Here is a 21728-nt window from a genome sequence, read left to right as displayed (position 1 = left end):
CAAATGACGTTGTATCACATCAAATACAAACTCAAACCTTTGTAAATGACCCAATAATGGCAACAACCTTTAATTGATTTTAAACGGGTATGAAGAGACATTTAAATATTTGGTGCTCTCAAAAGTTTTTGATGGTACTAAGCCAAATTTGTTGAAAGTCAATTGGCCTAGAGAGTCTTCTAATAATACTTAGTTTTGAGAGGTTTTGATAATACTTGGTTCTTCAACAATACAAAACATATGTTTTGTTAGGATTGTTGAGATGACTGAGAGTTCTCTAGTGGTAGATAAAGATGCGGTTAGAACGGTACTTGAACATAGATATGTATTATACAAACTCAACTCAAGAGACATAGTCTGCCGATATTCTTGACGAATCCAAAGATTGTACTTCTAGTTGCATGCTGAGTTATTATAATACAAAGAGTCTAACGAGGCTTTCGAAAACAATAAGAAATGCTTGAAGTGGCGATTAAGAACTTCTAACTAAAGTCTTGGCTATAATGAATTAAGTTATCGACTATACTAAGACAAATATTTCTTTAAAAGGAGAATTGGATGTAGGAACAATTGTTGCGAACTAGTATAAAACCATAGTGTTTTTCTTCTCCATTGCTTCTTTGTTTTTGCTTTCAAATTCTCTATCTTATCTTCTATCATTGTATTGTTTTATCTATAATAGTATAAATTTTTTTTAAAATAAATACAATGTATGGTGAGTTCTTCGATGTACCACCTTTATAAACGGTCCACAGTGAACCAATATTTAAAAATTATCAAAAATTCTAACGTCGATTCAGAAATAATAGTTTGTGACCCTCCTCGTATTTATTAATAAGATGGTAGTTCTTAAGTCATAATTCAACTTACAAATGTCGATATTGTTAGGTTAAACATCTTGTCACGAGTTCGAACCCAAGTCTTCATAGTTGTGTGAGTTAATGGAATTTACCATATCTTCTAAGATAAATAATAATAATAATAATTCGATTGACTTAGATTCAATAGATTTTTGTTTTATATATTTTTCCCAAAATAGTAACATTTAAATTACAATCTCAATCATATAAACGATAACAACCATTAATATTAACATCTCTAATATTTTTAAAGCTGAGTCAATGAGGATAGTCTAAGTTAGAATTTGTGTACAATGTTTGTATTAAATCTTAGAAATTTCACAAATGAAATAAATTTACCTATAGCGCGTGGCATGTAGAGACATTGAATAGTGAGTGGAAATAAACCAATGATACATATTCCAAAAAATTGCCACAAACTCCAAACTCCTCAATTTAAGTGTTTCAACTTCTTCCATTTTTCAACTAACTCAAATTTCACTTTCATTCCTCTCTCTTATTTATCCCCTTTTTTTTCTCTCTCTCAATGAATAATTAAACACCACCATGGGTTTTCTCCGGCGACTTTTCGGCGGCAAAAAACACCGTAATCCACCACCGGAACTCACTTTTTCCAAACCCGAAAAGCACAACAGAAGCTGGAGTTTCGCTAAGAACAGTACAAGGGAAAAATCCAATTCACTTTCTTCACTAAACAACAGAAATTCTGAACCTTCTATTACTTCTGATAATTTCGACGCTAATAAACATGCCATTGCTGTAGCCGCCGCTACCGCCGCCGTCGCTGAGGCCGCACTCGCCGCCGCTCATGCTGCCGCGGAGGTTGTCAGACTGACGAGTAACACCGGCTCCGGAAATTCTGCCGGAATACCTGCAACTCCGACAAGTGGCCGGCGACGGTTGCCGGAGGAAATTGTCGCCGCCGTGAAGATTCAGTCGGCGTTTAGAGGTTATTTGGTACGTAACTATTTTTGTTTATGTTTATGTTCTTGAAATTGTATTCAGTTAAAATATTTAAGAAATTATCTATATATATAAATATATATATACTATTAATAAAGGAAATAAATTATTTTAGTGTGACCTATTTTAATAATTTTTTATGGACATATTTTCTCATAATCTAGATGCTAGTATTAATTATAGCAATATTCTCAAAATAGTGGAAAATTAAGAGAATTTTTTTTTACTATAAATAATTTTTTTTCTTTTAAATACTAGACAAAATAATAATGACCACTTAAAATTCACAATTACAAAATTTTAAATTCAAATTTATAAGATAATATTTAATTTAATAATATTAATATTTGTAAGTTAAGTTTAAGAAAAATTGGTGTTTATTATAAATGGATTTTAATAGCAGTTTTTTTAGTCAACTTTGTTAGCAGCTATTGATTGGCCATTAAGATTTTTTAATTTTATATTTTTGACCGAAATCTGAAAAGTGATTAAACTTTAGAATTTCAACTGTTGATTTTTCTAAGGCATGCATGCAATAGGAAATTGAGAAATTAATTTTTCACTTCAAAGTTCTATAATGTGACCTAAAATAGTGATATGTGAATTTTTTTTTATTTCATTGATTAAATTTTGTATATTTTTGTGTGACTAATTAGTACTATTTATTATCATTTTTTATTATGAATAAAGGTGATAAAAACGTAAAATAAATTAGAAATGCCTAGAAAAACTGATCCCACCAGAATCAACTATGAGTGAAACAAACATAAAAAGGAATAAATTCATTTTTTTAAATGATCTAAACTAAAGTCACACTTAGTTAGAGTGTTTTTAGTTGAGTTATTGACATTTTCACCCTAAATCTAGAGTTTTTCCACCACAATTTTGAGACACACGTATATGTTGAATTAAATAAAATAAAAAAATTAATAACAATTCAATCATTATGTAAACCAATATAGAGTCTGAGTTTCTTTTACAAGTTAAAAAAAAAAAACAATTTTATAGCATTTAAGTTAATAATTTTATTTAGTAACTATTTTTCCTACGGGTTTATAATATTTTTTTTTTCAAACTTATAATATTAATTAGCATTTGAAAGTATAGTATATAGTATTTTATCTCTTCTTTTATTGGTCAACTTATAGTTAGATATCATTTACAATCATCCTATCTATAAATTCATATGTTTTTTCTTTTCTTAAAATAAGTGATAAATTACGGTTTTAGTTTCGAATTCAAACAAATCATTCAATCTAATAATGTTAGTATTGATAGTTGAACTATAACTTAAAAAACTATAAATTTACGTGTTATAAGTTATCTTATCTGTTATTTTTACAAAGATTAATTATAAATGATTAGGTAAACTGGAGTATTTAATGATGAGATTTTGCTAATTTTGTTCTTCCATCTTTCTTGCTTGGAATTTTGGATTCGATTCATCCATACCTCTATTTGGTCATTTATTTTTCTGATTGAAATAGAAAACATGTAGTACTATTCAAATATTGTTTCATTAATTTTCAACGGGGGTTCTATTTTCTTTTCAATTTTTCAACTATCCATGAAAGCAACACATTCTTTTGCCAACCCAACTTTTTGTCTTTTTCAAAATTAAATTCATTAAATATTAGTTTCAATTTCCTTTTAGTTTAGTGTAAAGAACCTTATAAATAAATACACTTATGTGTAGATGGGGTTCCACTTCCACCGACAATTTTGACTTACAATAGTTTTATATTTTGGTAGTTTTTACTTAGCCATCTTTAAAAAAAATTAATGTGTATTTGAAATTTATTAAATATTTATAAAATAATTTATATTATCTAATTCTAACAATGTTGACGTGAATTAAACTCACACCATATCATATTTAATATCTATCTTTTACATTAAAAAAAGCCAATGCAATTCTAAAATTTTGATTTTGACAAATGAACATAGAAAAGGTTGTGCGAGGAGCATTATTTTTTGGTGCAAGTATGATTTTTTTTTATTTTTTTTCTTACTAATAAGTGTCTAAAGTAAGACATTTCTTAAGGAATTAAAAATTAAAAATTTTACATTGAAAAATCATTTTTAATTAAATATTTTCTATCTTTAATTATTTAATAATTGTCCTTAGCCCTAAATCACAAGTTAACATTTGTCATTTTTTGTAGTATATGTAGAATTTATAATTTCAATTTCGTTCAAACTCTCACTTGTGATTTTTCTTATTCTAAATTTTAACCGTGTTACCAGTAATTTATTACGCAAACTTTTCATTTTTCATTGATATACACACCTATATCAATTCATAATTTTCTATAAAATGTACATATATTATTACCAAAAAAATTAATCGATACTATTGTTATCTCAAGTGAATCTTTTACTGTTTGTTTCATGTGATATATTATTTTCATTATCATGTATTTAGTTTTCGTTATTTATAGTAATGTTATGAATATTTATTGTATTTTAAATTACATAAGATTCATTAAATTAAAAAAACATTCTATACACATATTATATATATATATATATATATATATATATGTGTGTGTGTGTGTTTGTGAAAAATTATTTATGGACATCCATATATAGAGAAAATTATATCATAAGTTTGTTATGTTATAAAAGGAAAGAAAAAAATGTTAAATACATATAGAACAATAAAAGATGTCTAAATTTTATTGTTGTATATTTATATAGAATTAAATATATTTTTAGTTCTTATAAAATTATATTATTTCAAGTTTAATATTTAAAAAAATTATTCTTTTTTATTTTAGTTTTCTAGAAATTTTTTGAAAGCATTAAAATTATTATTTTTTTATAAATATTTAAAATTAGAAATTAAAAGTAAATAAATAATTTTTTAAAAATAAAAAATTTGATTTTATAAAAACTAAAATTAAAATATGTTAAAATTTTATAAAAACTAATTTTATTTTAAACTAACGTACCTTTCAATTTGTTTTCATGAAATATACTTACCTTTCTATTTTTATGTTATGCTAGTCAGTGCCACATGTATTCCTATCACGTGCTGGCTGCAATTTTTGTGTGTTATGTCACTTTTCTGCTTTGAAATGCGTTCTGCTATGTCATCAGTCTTATACTTAAGTAAGTGAGTAAAAGACTAGATTAATTTCACAATGTTTTTTTTTTTTAAATAGATAATGATTTCTTCTAAAATCACAAATCTGATATTTATTAAATGCAAGGACTTCAATTTACTAAATATCAAACTTCTTCTTCAAATAATTTAAAGTTAAATCCAAAATATTTTTTTTTAATTTATTTTATGAAATTTTTGTATTTATAGATTAAAAAGTTCAATGAACATTTTAATTGTTAAACTATTTAAAATTAAAATTTATTATTTTATAAATTTAAGATCTAAATTAATCAACGTATTCAAATAGTAGTAGTTTACACGTTTAATACAAATTTATAGTGTCAAATCATTTTTCATATATAGGTCAATATACTTAAATCTTTGTAGAATTTGAGGAGTCTATACATTAAAAGATTTAATTTATTTTTAAGTTTTAATTTAATTAACAAATATTAATATTATTAAATCTAATACTATATTTTAAATTCAAACTCAAAACTTTATAGATGTGTGTGAGTTTTTAGTGGTATTTATCTTATCATTTATTGACAAAATAAATATATTCAATTCAAAATAACCCTTTTTTGGAATGAGTGTGTGAGAATACAAGGCCAAAACAATTAAAGAAGGGGGAAACAAGTAATTTAATTTGTGTGTGATGAATGAATATAAGATAGGAGCCCCACATATTTGATGAGTTATGATGCTTTCCTTTCCGGGACCATAGTGGAATGTCACTTTGTACCAAAAAATAACACAAAATGTGAATTGGCATAGTGACATAACATCATCAACCATGTTTTAGATAATGGGCCAAAGTGCAATAGGTTATTAGGCTTCCATATTCATCTATATATAATTTAATTGGAGATTGATAGCTATGAGTTTTGTTTTTGGTAGGGTGTCCTATTTAGCTTGGAAATAAATAGGGAAAATAACTATTGAGGTGTCACAATTTTAGGTGTTAATTTGGATGGTGCTATATTAGAATTCCCTTTTCTTATCTATGTTTCACGTGAGATTATTAATTAAAAATTAATAATGTTGAGTAATTTGTTGGATTCATTTAAATATTTTAGATCTGCTAAATTGGAAAATTTTGATATGCTAATTAATGTTAATAGTGACAAAAATAAACAAGCGATGCGTACATATAAACATGCATAGTGCTCCATTGTGCATAGGAAGGTTCAAATTATGTAAATACATTTAATATTAAAAATCTTATAATTGCATTAAATGCATGATTTCCTAATTGTATAAATATAGATTAGATCCTTTAAATACTTTTTTTTTTAAAAAAATCATCATAATTACTTTATATAATTACAAAATATTAAATTTAAATATAAAATAAATTAAACATCCAACATAACAATATCACCACTTGTCAGTTAAACTAAAATTTGCTTTTATCAAAATTTTCTTTATGAGCTTTGTAACCGTACTTTATAAAATGATATTCTATTATAGTCTTCACGTGAGAGAAAGCAACTTTTTTTAAGGTCACACGGGCCTATAGTTAGATTCTAACTAATTATTTTTTAAGCTAATGTTTTTTCACCTTTTATGGTCCTACTTGGTAATATAAGTCGTGTCAAAGTGGGGAAAATGTAACATAGGAAGATTCAATTAATAAAAAGGAGCATCGATGATGGATGACTTTACACTATGTATTATAATGATTACACACCCATCATCCTCAACACCATTTTCTTTCTTTATGTCCTTTTTAAAATTCAATACCTTTGAGACATTCCATGCTTATTTATTCCCTATATTTTATTCTAGGCTTAATTAATTACTAAGTTTTTAGGCCATATAGGTTGCTTTTAATATACACATTGCTTTTGTTACTTGGTGTTTGGTTTTTGTCTGGTTCACATTAGTTAATCTTCCATTCACATAGTTACTATTTTAAAGAATGAAATCTATGTTTAATATTTTAGAAATTAAGAGCATGTTTGTTTTAGATATTTTTAAAAATAATCACTTATTTTTTTTACGATATTTTTTTTCTTTTCTATAAATTTTTTTCTCAACTTTTAGTTATGTAAAAATTTTTTATTTTAAATTTTAGTTTTTAATTTTAAATCGACTATTATAGATCCTTCAAATATTTGAATAGTTTTCAGAAATATTTTTTAGAAATTTTTGCATGAATTTTTTTTATAATATCGTAAATATTATTGTAAAAAATTATTCTAAAATTCGAAGAATATATCATAGTTGGTTTAAAATCAAAGACTAAAGATGAAAACGAAAAAATTTTAAGCGACTAAAAGTTGAAAATATTTTTTATAAGGACTAAAAATAAAATAATAAAATTTTATAGAAATTAAAAACTTATTTAATAATTTTTTTAATAATAATTAGCATTCGAAGTTTTTATATATTTGTTATAAATTTTGAAAAACTTATAATTTAAAAATAATCTAAAAACTACTTAAAATGAAAAATGTTTTGAATAACTCATAAAAATAATTTTTTTATAACAGATTTATAAAAAAAGTTCATTAAAGTGGACAAACACAAAACAAATTCTTATTTTTTTGATTAGTCTCTTAATAAATAATTTCTGAATTATCAAATACCAAATGTGTCCTAAGTCTAAAATTTTAAAATATTTGTAAGAATTAAACTAAATCAGTAATATTGATCAAAACCAACTTTATCAATGTTTTAAAAAATTTAACTGAATAATTTATTTCATATGGGCTAAAGAGTTATTTATGCTTTTATTATGTTCATGGTCTGTTTTAATTTCATGTCTTACTGAAATTTTAATTTTTAATCATATTTTTTACATGAATTTTGAAGGCAAGGAGAGCATTAAGAGCACTTAAAGCATTGGTGAAGTTGCAAGCATTGGTGAGAGGTCACATAGTAAGAAAGCAAACCTCAGATATGCTAAGACGCATGCAAACATTGGTTCGACTTCAATCGCGCGCACGTGCGAGTCGTTTGCACGTGTCGGATAATACAGACTCTTTCAAGTCTTCACATTCGCGTTATCCAGTAAGTAAATCAAAACATTTATTTTATGTATTTAATTTATATACACTGTTAGTATAATTTTTTTTTTTACAAAATGGGATTTGTGATTAGTTGTCTGCGTAAAAAGTTTTATGAATATATTGTATTAAAGTTAATTTCTTATATTTTGTCTTGGTTCTTATTTTAGTGAAAGTTGATGCTAACTTGTTGGAAAGGCTATGTGATGGTGTCTCACTTTCTTTTAACTTGTCATCTTTAACAATGCCTTTCTTTATATTCTTTTCTTTTCTCCATCACCCCACCAATTGTAGCAATTTGGAATATGTTGTAACATAACTTTACAACTTGTCACAAAAATATCATGTTGCAAATTAGGCAAGTGCTAAAGTATGATTCTTTTGATAAGGGTTTTGGATTGATTGTTTGTTAGCATGCCTAATAGATTGGGAGGATTTCATCAATTTAGTTTCTTAAAATTATAGAATTAAACCAACATTTTATTAAAAAAATAATTTATAGAAAAGTCAATTAATTTGATATTTCAATATCCAAAATTATAATATGATTATTGAAATTGAATGTTCTTGGTCACATCAGTTGCTTCACATTTTGTGACAGTTTTAGAGACTAAATTGATTGATCTAAAAGAATTATTTTGATTCAAATTTCGGAATCATTTTCAAATTTTGTTAATATTAGTGACCAAATTGTTCGACGCCTGTAATGTCTTACACTAAACGAGGATTTGCTCAAAGATTGTTGATGATCATTAGTTCATTACTTTGCATTATCCTCATTTTGTCTTCAAATAATTGCAGGTTCCTGATGATTATGAGCATCCGCTTCGTGTCTATAGTACGAAATTCGACGGATCTTCCATCCTCAAGGTATTCATAATTCATGCTCATAAACTGATTTATATGATCCATAAATGGTTTACATGAAAAATTATGCTTTGAAACATTTACATGTCGATGTTGTTCTATGATACGATATTTGGTAGCATAAGTAATACTATAGCACTGTAGCGTAACGAAATTTGAATAAATTGTTATTTTCTGTTATCTGCGAATGTCAATATTGATGCTTGTTTATGTGTTCTTAGTATTTGAATTTAATTTTTCATTTTGAACCTGCAGAGATGTAGTTCAAATGCATATTATAGAGACATGAACTTAGAAAGAGCCCGGTTCGGTTCGAGTTGGTTAGACAGTTGGATGGAAGAAAATACACGGAGCCAAACCGGCGATTCTTCATCTAGTACCAAACATCTTGATGATGAAAAGAGTGATAAGATTCTTGAAGTAGATACATGGAAGCCACATTTGAACTCACACCATAGTACTAGTAACTCTTTTCATGCCACAAATCACTACTCATCTTCTAATTACAACAATGACAATTTTATAGCATTCGAGTCGCCCTCGAAGCGTTCTTCTAAAACTCACAATTCAATTCTCTCTTCTATGAAACATCATAAAGGAAAAGAAGAACTAGCTTCACGAACGGCCGAGAATAGTCCGCAGGCATTTTCGGCTTCTTCGAGACATGGAAGTGGTGGAAGGAGAGATTCTTTTACACCAACTAAAAGTGAGTGTTCGTGGGGTTTCTTCAATGGTTACTCGGGTTATCCGAGCTACATGGCGAATACCGAGTCTTCAAGAGCGAAGGCTCGGTCGCAAAGTGCACCAAGACAAAGGCTAGAGTTTGAAAGATATGGTGCAACAACAAGATCTATTCAATGTCTTTGGGAATCAGGGTCTAATTCAGATAGAAATTCTAGCTTGAATAGAATTGGAAGTAACAATTTAAGGTGACATTACAAGTTTTAGGGATGAAGAGTTTGAAGAGACATTGGTTTCTTGTGGTTTGGTTTTATGTGTATTAATAGCAAGTTTTAGGATGTAAGTATTTGACATGTATTCGTATAGTTTTTGTCACAATGTTTAACTCATGATTTTGTTTGACTAAATTTTTGTATGTTGAAATGTTATAACTTATTTTGAGTGTTTTTCATTAATCAATGTTGATTTTGAAACTATAATTTGTTAGAAGTTCTTTCCAATGAATGTACCATTGATTGTAAATCAATGTTTTAAAATCTGAATTGGATGTTCAATTTTTAAGATTTCTATATCATAGTTCAAATCAATTAAACCGATATGAAATTGCAAGTGTCGAAAAAATAGAAGCTATTCAATATAACTTCATGTATTAGTGTCGAACACTAAACATTCAATTATATTATATATAGATGGAGATATTGTAAAAATCTAATTGGTGTTAAATATTTAGAATTGATTTGTTTTGCTTTTTTGTTTATTATATTTTATTTATTTATTCAACATGAAGTCATGCTATATAAAATTGAGAAATTTTATCCTAGCATTTCTTTTTTCTAGTTTAGCCTTTCGGTGGTCCAATTTATAGATATTGATATCAAACAAAAAGACAAAAGTGATAATGTGACATATATATGACAATCATCCTTCTTTTTTGTTTTGTAGTGTTCCATGTATTTTATTTTGTTCTGTTTTTATTTTTGTTTTTCTTGTGATTGTGAGGGAAATTTGTCCTTGAATTAATACTCTCATAAGGACGTGTAGTTGAAAACAATTGACTATGAGAGTGATGTAGAAGTAGTATAGTTGATGCCATTGGGATTTTTTGGTTCTTTATGATATAGTTTTGGACCACTTCTATCCAACTTGGACACTAATTTCTTTTTCTTATATTACTTTTGTATCAAATGAAAACTTACAATGCATTGTGTTATTACTGTTTTTGTAAAATGTGGTGGCTTTTATAATGTCAAAATGGATCAGAAACCAACTAGAAATAAGAATAGAGACACACTATTTTTAAAGACACTCAATTTTACTTTCACTACTTGATTGATTATGAAGTATATGGTCATGAACCTTATTTATTTATAGGTGAAGGATAATTAAAAAGATAACATGCAAAAGACAAGTGTATGTCATGCAACAATCTTAATGCTATTTGGCACTTTATGCACATGCAATTTTCCACTTGCATCATAGGAACAAGGTTAGGTGTCATTCATGCAATGAAGATAATGTGACAATTATGGATTTTAAAATGACTTGGGCTTGGATAATTACTTGGGTCTATAATAATATGGATTTATTTGTTTAAAACTTTTTTTAGAAATAATTTTGATTTTATATTTTTGAAAATATTGTTTATAAAAATATATTTTAAAAAGTAGAAGTATTTTAAATTCATTTATTATTAATTAAAAAATAATAATTTTAATATGATAAAAATTATATCTTTTTAATAAAAATATTTTTTTAAATGATTTTTATGAAGAATTTTTTAAAATAGTTTTTTATTTTAATTACTTTTTGAAATTTTATTATTCAACAAAAATGTTGAAGAAAATAAATGAAATATTTAAAATTATATTTTAAAATAAATTATTTAAACTAAATTTTTGTTTGAATTTTTATTAAAAATATTATAACAAAAATATAAAATATAATAATTTTTTAAAAAAAATATTAAATAAATGGACTCTATTTAGACCTTTATCACAAAGTCATAATAAAAAACTTTAAATTTCATGTCGATAAAAAATAATAAAATTGTGTACTTAACGATCTTATAGCTATTTATAGAACCCAATTAGACCAGTATCTAATTTCTAACAAAAACTCACTAATACTAAATTGTGTACTCATTTTACTTTAACGACATTTTCTTTAAATAAATTATTGTTATGAAAATAAGATGAATTATTTTTCTAATAAAAATACATTTTTAGAGATAATTAAATTCTTTTAATATTTTAATTTTTCTTCTTAAAATAAAAATGATTTTTTATTTCAAAAGTCTTTTATTTTATTATTAATAAATAAAATTAACATAAATTTTAAAAAATAAAAATAGAAAATATTTTCATAATATAGACCAATCTTAATTAAATAACCAACTTCCAACCAATGTGCTTCTATTTCTGTTCTAGCCAATGGAAGTCCTACACTATTGATATCAATGTCTTCTGTTGTAGGTAATTAGCATCAACTGGCTATATAAAAGTCTTTCATATACTCTTTGTAATTTCACTTTTATTTTCCAGTCAATATGAGAAGTGTTTGAGCAATATGGTCCCTTGATTCATTAATTATTTCCTACTTTCATAAAACAGTTTCAACTATCTAAAAATATTAATTTTTAAAATATAATTAATAACATATATATTATAAAAACTTTAATTTTAATATTTAAAATAATTAATACTAAAAATATAATTAATAACATATAAATAAATAGCGGTGAAAATCAATATAATGGTTCACAAAAGTGCATAAAGACATTTTATTTGGCCACATTGATATCAATAGAAAACATAATGGAAGAGCTGAGGTACTATTCAATTTCTATCAAAAAAATTGAGTAGAAAATGAATGTGATGAAAGTCAATAAGAAAATAAAAACATGCAATTAATTTTCACTTCGTAGGTTATGTTTGGAGGAAGGTTAAATGAAACAACTAATGGTAATGGGGGTAAGAATTGATGGAGGCTGTAGTATTTTTCATGAACCGTTATTTTTTTTCAGTAAGAACTGAATTAATTTTTGGGTTAAATATTCTTTGGTTATTAATAAATTTTAATTTTTAAGGTTAGTTTCTTTAAAAATTTATTTATTTTTAGTCTTTATTTTGATTTTAAAGTGAATTTTTAAAAATTAAAAGTAATAATTTTTTACAATAATTTATTTAAATAGAAATTAAAAATAAATTAAAAGAAAGTTAAATTTTTTTTATAAAAATTAAAAATAATAGTTTGAAATTTTATAGAGACTAATAACCTTTAAATTTTTTTTTTATGTTAATGTTTTATCTGTATGTATTTTATAGGTTTGTCAATGGTTTTTATAGCTGAAACAATGGTTTTCTGCCATAATAGCAGAGTAAAAGCCTTGAATTGTTTTCAATTCGTGGTATTTGAAAAGTTTGCCTAAAACTTGGAGGTTTCTTTTATTGTATTTTGTAACTGAAATTCAATGTAATAGCAATGAAGGTAATTGATTAAATTTGCAAAATTTAATGAAAGTAGTATAGAGCAGTGTGGCAATAGAAACTGAACATAACATATAGCACTTAAAAGTAAAATTATAAATGGGGCTTTTCTTATAATTTGGAAATCATGATTAGGGATGACATAAGTATGGTATTATAGTCTGCAATTTAAAAAATTTACCTTATATTTTTATATTTATATTTTATATTCTACATTTTAATAAATATCTAATTTTATATATTTTTCTTTAAATTACTTTATATTTTGTGGTATGAGTTTGGGTTATGAAAATTTATAAAAAGAAAATTTTTTACATAAATATGTTAGAAAAATTTATAAAAAAAATTTCAAAACATAAAATATGAGTCGTTGCATTTCGAAAAACTTAAAAAAAATTCCAGAACATAATTGTACTATAATGTGTATACCGAAAAACCTAAAAAAGAAATTCAATTTTTTTTTTGAATTTTAGAAACAAAATTATGTTCCAAAAATCTTTTTTGAAAAATTTAAATACAAATTTGAAATTTTTTAAAACACCGTAAAATTTTTAGTACATAAATGTGTTCCCAATTTTTTTTTTATAATTTTGAAACACCATATAAATTTTTCAAAACTCAAATTGAATTTAATGAATACAAAAAATATTAAAAATAAAATAAAATAGATAGTTTGTATAAAATGTGAATTAAGAATATAAATGTGAAATATAAGGTAAAAGTTTCTTGAGAAAATATTCAGAGTTTTTTAATATGAAATCATGAAAATAATAAATTAAAATATTTAAATAATTGAAAACTATATTAAATCACGTAAATAGTTATTTGATTTTGTGATATTGATAGAAATAAAACCATAACAAAATTAATTAGTAGACTAAACATAAATTTACTAGAAAACAATTAACTTATTTTCTGAAATTAATTATTAACTTTATTTATGTCTTAGTTATAGAATTTTTTATTGTTGGTCTTTTATATATATATTTATATAACAACAACAACAACAATAATAATAATAATAATAATAATAATAAATAAATAAAAAATTGAAAATAATATATATATATATATATATGATATGTGTGCCATTCTTGGTGTGATTTTTCTAGTCTTTTCTTAATTTACTTTTTGCTGTCATTTAATATCTATTTTAAGTTAAAGAAATTATGGATTTATTTCCTAACATATCCTCCCTCCAATCTCATGATGTTGTCTCATTTACCACTACATCTCTATCACAATTCCATTAGATGTTGGATTGTACATCTTGGATCCTCTTGTGGAGGTGACATCCCAACAACACCACCATGGACTCACCTTTATTATCTTTTTTCTTCTTCTTTTTTCTCAAATATATTTATAGCATAAGGATTTGAATTTCATGGAGTCAAAACTGCCTCAATCCTTATAGTGGAGTTAGTTAAGTTTTGCTTAAGGAATAAGCAATAAAAATATTCAATATAATGGAGATAGTTAAGTTTTGCCTAAATTTGAGATCAATAAATATTGATGTTTTTTTTTATATATATCATTGAGATCAGAAGGAATAATAATAATAATAATAATAATAATAATAATAATAATAATAATAATAATAATAATAATAATAATAATAATAATAATAACTATTTTGTTTGGTGGTATTTTTTCTTTGTTAAATAGATTTTTTAGGCCTAAAACTCTTGTCTTAATTGCTTGGTCCTTGAACTATTTTTTCTATATATCATTCGATCATGTTGTGGTGTATAAGAAGTTGCCACTTCTCGATCCATTTCATTTTCTTTACAAAATCTCCTTAGAGTGATACTCTTCGTTTTAATCAAATACAACCACACTTTTCTAGTGAGTTCATCTACAAATGAGACAAAAGTACTTTTTTTGGGCCACACACATCTTAATGCACCATTCCAAGATGTTTAGCTGCTTTTGAATGTGCATATTTCTTGGATGAGTTTCTTGGCTCCTTACTCACGAAACATCCTTCAAATTCTTTATCTTTCACATGCATGTCATTGGTGATTTTCTCATGAAGCAACAATCAAATATGGATAGTTTCATATTTGAACTAAATGTTATAGATGCAATGTAAGAAGCTAAATTGAATGATATAAGAATACTTGTGCTACATGTAACTAAGGTTGTTAAACTCGTAAACTCATACGAGTTGACTTCATATTAAAATAATATTAAAAATAATTATACATTATATATATGTTTATATTAGATTATAAATTCATCAAAAGTTATAAAATTTCAATAGCAAAAAATTACTAAATCACCGTAATAAAGTTTTATACTCTATTACTTTAAATTTGTATCAAAATAGGTTAATTGTCCCACAAAAACATAAAAACATTAAATATAGATCTTAAAAGTTGACCCAATTATTAAATTAAGTCAATTGGGCTTTAAAAGATGAACTTACAAACTTGTCCGAGTTCACTCGATTCCACCAAATTTGCAACGAACTAACTCGTGTAAACTCATTATCACTTACGATTTTATCATATTTCGATTCGACAACTGAATCGACTTAAAATCATTGACCTAAACTCGTGAAGTCAGCATGTTAACGAATTACCACTCGAGTTTAACAACCTTGCATGTGATTGATTCAAATGTATTTTGTGTTGGTTAAAAGTTATAATTGCCAATAAAGTATATTGTTATCATGGAACAATTACAATAGAAGTATAAGTTTTTTGTTCTTTAATACAATTTAAACAACTTAAAGCAATATTTCATTTCTTTCTTCTATAAGTGATGAAAAATAGATACATCCTTTGATAAAGGAAAAGTGTACTATGTATCATTCATAAGGGACACTCATTGACGAAAGAGCTCTAATTAAACCATAATGTAGTAAATTAAAAAATATATAAAAAATTGAAGAGTATGGTAGATGTTTAGACATATGGTACTGAAAAACTCTCCTAACCATGATTTTTCAAAAAGAGATTTTTTATATTTTAATTTATTTTTATTAATTTAATATGCATGCATTTTCAACGAGAGAAAAGAATCAAACTAATAAGAAGAATTTGATCAACTTATTCAAACTTACATTGGAGTTGCCATAGAGATCTAAGACTCTAGGGTAAGCAGTCGGTTTGCAATGTCAATGAGTGTTGTAAACTCTAGAGTACTGATGTCTAAGACTTTAGGACAAGTGATTGATTTGCAATCTCTATGAGCATTGTAAACTCCAGAGTTCCGAAGTCTAAGCCTCTAGGGCAAATGATTGGTCTGTAATATATGTCAGTGTTGTAATTGACGTCTACAAGACTCTAGTACAAGTGGTTGGTGTGCAATGTTTGTGAGTGTTGTAAACTATGGATATAAGTTCGATTCCTACTTATAAAAAAAATAAAAATAAAACTATATTTGAATCTATGCGGCGTATGTGAAAATATAAATGGAACAGAAACTTCATGTACAACTAAATTTCTTTATACATATATATGTGTGTGACCACATAAGAAAACACACAAATCCAAAGACAAACTAATAATGGAATCTTGAAAAGGAATTAATAAACAAAACAAAAAAACAATTAGTAAAAGCCATAGCTATACATAAAAGAACAGGAATAGCTCTTTTGTTTAACTATCATTGCATTTCCATTTAGAAGTTGGAACACAAGTTAGGTAGCTACACCAATGGCAATGATCATATCCATTTTCTCCTCGAAATAGCATCACCAAAGCAACACTTAACCTACCATTTTAACAAAATGAATTCAATGATTAGAGATAATATCTACTTTGTGATAATTAGAGAAATGAATCAGTCAATACATATAGCAATCTATCCATCTATTACTACTAAGAAAATAGTGTTTCGTTTAGGCATATATCATCACTTCCTTTACTTAACTAACACGAAGAGTTGTCGATTGCAAATGACAGAAAATAGCAGTTTGTACAAATTCTACTACGCTACAGTATATGGTGCCGAAACAGTCATTATTTGACAATATGTTATACTAAATAGTGTATCGCTGAACATATCGATTTGTTCAAATTCCGCTTACACTATAGCTTCTGTTTGACAACACTGTTACCACATAGTATTCTCTCGAGACCTGTGTTGTTACTTAGTCTAAGACAGATGCTTCTATTACTCAACAAAAATATGCTCTTGATATACTTGAAGACACTGTTTGCTCGACTATCGACCTACTGACAGTCCTATGGGTCGCAACATTCATCTAGTCAAGGGGAGCTACTGAAAGACCTTGGTAGATATTGACGGCTTTGTAGAAAAACTGAGGGCCTGTTCGTTACATATTCTTAAAAAAATTATTTTAATATTTCATAATTTAGAGATTATCTTTTAGAGATTTTTAAGAAAATAAGAAGCTGTTTATGTTTACAGCTTCTCAAAAAAATCAGTTTTTATTATCATTTTATTTAAAGCTGTAACAAAAAGATGTAACCCAGAATGACTAGATCGAACATTATCCGCTACTAGGTTTAGTAAGAATGAGTTCCCCTACTTTACCAAACAAGGCTTGATCCTAACAGTTATGGTACTAATGAGGATTCAAGAAAGGAACTTACCCGACGCTCAGTAGAATAATAGAGACAATCCATAGAACATATTGATAAGCCTTGTATTTTGACTTGAGGCGAACACCAGCTGGAACACGTCGCTGCGCTAACCACCCGAATTGAGGACGAGGAAGGAAAATGAAACCAAGAAGAAAACCTGTCAGGAATCCCCCGATATGAGCAAAATTGTCGACGTGCGGTAACATGCCAATCACAAGATTGATGACAATAATAAACAGAAGTGTGACCAAAGCAGCTACCTACAAGATACAGAAAAAAAGTGCGTTAGAAATGAAAACAGACAACTTTGAGTATCAGAAGTGCTTTTCAAATTATAGAAGCATACAGAATGAATAATATACTCACTTTATTGGTATAAATACTCCAATTTGTGATAAGTTCTGAAAGCATTGCTCCAAGAAGTCCAAAAAGAGCACCGGAAGCACCGACAGAGATGTTGTTTCTGATGAATAGAGAAGACAGTACACTCCCCCCGAATCCAGATACGAGGTAAATGATTCCAATCCTCACTGCAAATATTTTGAGAAAAAGTTTGGTCATAAAACTGTTAAGTTTAATATTTACATTGACTTATCTACTGGCATACACACTTGAGAGTTGTGAAACTATTGGAGAGAGCTTATAGAAACAACTTATGACATATCAAGTTTTTTTCATCTTATTAAGCACTCTGAGTTAGCTTATGACAATAGTTTGACTATATTTAATTTTAGTTATAGAAATAGCTTATACATAACACTTAATGTTTATGCTATAGGTACTTAATTAAGTTTATCCAAACAGGACCAAAATGGAACTGCTTCAATGAAGGGATGATAAAATAGAGACATACCGAACCCGAATTGTTGTTCAAGACGAATGCCAATGAAGATCAGACTCAACATGTTAGCTGTCAAATGAATAACTCCAGCATGTAACCAAATGCAAGTGATAAGTCTCCATCCTTGGTGATGATTCACAACAGCATCCCACTTCAGGGCTCCCATCTTTGTTAGTCTTCAAAATTCAACAAAAAATGAATCCATTGATTCAATCAATTCATGTATGAACATGTATATATCAAAAATGAAAATTTTACTTCGCTGAGCTAAATGACACCGAAAGAGTTTTAAGCATAACGTCTGGGGATAAAACATTGAAAACTAACATAATTGCTAAATTACTAACATTTATCTATAAAAAAAAAACGAATTCGGAGTACTATAACATTGACATAAAAAAAAGATCAAAGTAGGATCAGAAAAAAGAGACCCCAAATCTAATTCACTAAACCAAACAAATTTTCCATAGAACCACCCCTAAGCTAAAACCAAATCAAATTCAAAGGCAGTTCTAGTGAAATGCATGATCAACTTATCAACTACTAACCAAACAAAGTTGACAAACTCAAGAGTTAAAGTAAACTCGTTCTGTCTATGTGAACTTGAGTCGAGTAAGTTTACCTCATGTTAAAATAATATTTACATGACTTATATATAATACAATAAATGCATAAATAATTTAAAATTTCAACTCAATTACAAGGACATAATTTAACATGAAAAAAAATCAAACTAACAAAGTCCTAAGTCCCAGTTCAACACGCAAATGCCGATATTGTTAGGTCAGTGTCCAGGTTCGAGACCTAACAGTTTCAATGGTAATTATATCAAACTAACAGATAAAAAAACTTGTTTAAAATTTCACATGAGTTCAAACGATTTTACCCGAGTTTACCGAATTCACTACAAACTAACAAAAAAAGATAGAAAATATTCTTAAAAAATTTCTGTTAGTTTACCCGATTTTATTTTCGAGTTAACTCGAAATTAATACCTATAATCATGGAATCAATCTTACGATTCCACGAATTAACTCACGATTCTAACATTTTATTTATGTCACCATGCTGCAGATCCACCACAATTGAAGCAAAATTAAAACCACATGTATCAAACCGCAATTTTCCATAATATAAAGAATTACAACACAACCAAAACAGTTTCATACTAAAATCAATACCAAAATTAAACTAATTCAACACTGAATAAGAACAAATTAAAAGAAAAACATGAAAAGTAAAAAATGAAAAGACTTACGTTAAAGAAGAAGGACCAAACAATGGATTCTCCTTTAAAGACTGAAAAGAGAATCTACCAAGAAACTTGAACACACAGTCACCTTCAAAGTTATTATGTTTACTAGGACAGTTATTAATATACATAGCTAAAATGAAAATCACAATATTAGCAACAAGAAACATAGGAACAAGCCATGAAGACCAAGTAGTTTCTGGATCATAATCATAGGAAGTAGCAGTAGGAGGAGCAATAGAAGAAGATGAATAGTTCTTGTTTGCCCCTTCTCTCTCTAGATCTCTCTCTGCCATTTTTATTGTTTCTTTCTCTCTCTAAGAAGAGGTTTTGAAAAGATGAGAGAATGGGAAAGTAGTGGAAGAGACATTTATTTCAGGTTTGTAAAATGTAACTGTCACATTAGTTCAAACCTTGGAGTAGATGGTAAGTTCCATAAATTAAATCATAGGTTAAATTAATTTTTATAGGAAAAATTAGTTCGATTAAGAAAAACTATAAATGAATTCAAAAATAATATATTTTACAAAATTATTTTTATTAACTATTAATTATTATCGTAAATACATAATGACTTGAAAGTTATGTAATGATATTAATTTAGGGTGGAAATAAAAAATTAATTAAGATTAATTTGGTAAGATAGAGAGTTAAACAAGAATATAATAAAATATAGACATGATATGGTATATTATATTTAAATAATAATAATAATAATATATTTGTACAATAGATACATATTTTTGTTCTAAATTAATTTACAATATTTACATTTTATAATTCAAAAAAATAGAATAATTAATTAAATAGTTTAAAAAAAATTCATTGACAGTGACTGTAATTAACAATTTTAATTTAAAAAAAAATCACAACTAACTTAATAATTCTATTATATATATTTTATAAGGTAAATAAATGCATAATATATATTATATGTAAATGATAAAACTATAGAATATTAAAAAAATTAAATAAATATTCATATTTTAATCATTTTTTATATTAATTTTATTTTAAGATATTATATATTAATTAGTTTTTATTTTTTTATATTTGTTTTGGGGAATTTTTTTTTAGATTATATAAATTAAAATATTACCTTTGTGATAAAACTATACATGTTTTTAAAAATTAATAGTTAATATTTTAATTTTTAATTAAGTGTTAATTTTTTTTTTGTTTTTATTATTTACAGTTATATTTTATTACATTTTAATTTGTTATATTTTAAATTATATTTTATATGAATAAATTCCTAAATTATTTTTTTACTATATTCTAAATCCCACTCAAATTCATAATAAATATTTTAATTAAAAAGACCAAATATAATAAATTTCAATATTAATTTATCATATCATATTATCTTTTCAAATACATTATTGAAATACGATATAATACATTTACGTTGTCTTATGTTCTCCACATAAACCGACCCTAAGTTCAATTGAAAATTTGAAATAACTATTATGGAATATTTTATTGGGTGTTATGATGTGTTTGGTGACCCAAACCATATCAAATATTATCAAACATTTGATTGTGACCGTATGCTTCACTTTTAGGAAAAGCCATGTTGTGGTTGAAAGTTGGACGAGTTTAATGTGTTTCTTAAGTTTATATAATTCCTCTTTTTTTTTAACTTTGCCAACTGGAATTAGTGCTATGAAATTGTCATGTCGATCCACACAATGCAATGCACCTATGTTTGGATCAATTGAAGAGAAAGTATCAATATTGTTGACAAAACAATGAGAAATACTAAGTCCAATTCGAGCATTTGGTACAGGCGTTGCCATCGAACTCTAGCAGGTTTTACGATATTTAAGTTTTTTTATTTTTGTTTTTCCTTTTGATTTTTTTATTTTGGTGCGGTGTTTATTTGATTTAAATTGATACAGTAATTTCGATTAAGTATAAATTTAAATTCAGTCAATGATTTGTGTATCTTCAATATTACGTGTCTGAAGACATGTGTATTTCGGACATTTCACATTTTGTTTGTTATAATTGTAAGCATTATGTTGATTTATGCTATTAACTTGAATACTTTGAGTTTGTTTGTAGATTTATCTTTTTTAATTTTAACAAATTAGAGTT

General features: G+C 26.1%; 2 protein-coding genes across 2 annotated transcripts; one reads left to right on the top strand and one right to left on the bottom strand.

The window, feature by feature from the left end:
• Nucleotides 1–1286: 1286 nt before the first annotated feature.
• LOC101510363 (protein IQ-DOMAIN 24-like) lies at nt 1287–9968 on the top strand. The gene is made up of 4 exons (XM_004515664.4): nt 1287–1817; nt 7753–7950; nt 8748–8816; nt 9069–9968. Exons 1-4 carry the CDS (start codon nt 1407–1409, stop codon nt 9744–9746), a joined length of 1356 nt encoding a protein of 451 aa, XP_004515721.1. The 5' UTR covers nt 1287–1406; the 3' UTR covers nt 9747–9968.
• A 6442-nt stretch (nt 9969–16410) lies between these two features.
• On the bottom strand, nt 16411–19993 carry LOC101510037 (RHOMBOID-like protein 2). The gene is made up of 5 exons (XM_004515663.4): nt 19635–19993; nt 18389–18552; nt 17902–18065; nt 17545–17795; nt 16411–16699 (listed from the first exon to the last, which is right to left on the bottom strand). The coding sequence occupies exons 1-5, from the start codon at nt 19922–19924 to the stop codon at nt 16585–16587; spliced, it is 984 nt and encodes a 327-aa protein (XP_004515720.1). The 5' UTR covers nt 19925–19993; the 3' UTR covers nt 16411–16584.
• Nucleotides 19994–21728: the final 1735 nt, after the last annotated feature.

This window comes from Cicer arietinum, chromosome 8 (genome assembly GCF_000331145.2).
Source record: "Cicer arietinum cultivar CDC Frontier isolate Library 1 chromosome 8, Cicar.CDCFrontier_v2.0, whole genome shotgun sequence".
Lineage (NCBI taxonomy): Eukaryota > Viridiplantae > Streptophyta > Magnoliopsida > Fabales > Fabaceae > Cicer > Cicer arietinum.
The sequence above is the reverse complement of the archived record's forward strand: the minus strand, read 5'-3'. Positions and strand labels throughout refer to the sequence as shown.

What these genes read in the sequence shown, in the direction of transcription:
- LOC101510363 (XM_004515664.4), top strand. Translation starts at nt 1,407, where the DNA reads ATGGGTTTTCTCCGGCGACTTTTCGGCGGCAAAAAACACCGTAATCCA. An exon ending in CTTCACATTCGCGTTATCCA is followed by an intron (nt 7,951 to 8,747) that starts GTAAGTAAATCA and finishes AAATAATTGCAG; the next exon opens with GTTCCTGATGATTATGAGCA. An exon ending in ACGGATCTTCCATCCTCAAG is followed by an intron (nt 8,817 to 9,068) that starts GTATTCATAATT and finishes TTGAACCTGCAG; the next exon opens with AGATGTAGTTCAAATGCATA.
- LOC101510037 (XM_004515663.4), bottom strand. Translation starts at nt 19,924, where the DNA reads ATGGCAGAGAGAGATCTAGAGAGAGAAGGGGCAAACAAGAACTATTCA. An exon ending in TTTGGTCCTTCTTCTTTAAC is followed by an intron (nt 18,553 to 19,634) that starts GTAAGTCTTTTC and finishes TGAATTTTGAAG; the next exon opens with ACTAACAAAGATGGGAGCCC. An exon ending in GGAGTATTTATACCAATAAA is followed by an intron (nt 17,796 to 17,901) that starts GTGAGTATATTA and finishes TGTATCTTGTAG; the next exon opens with GTAGCTGCTTTGGTCACACT.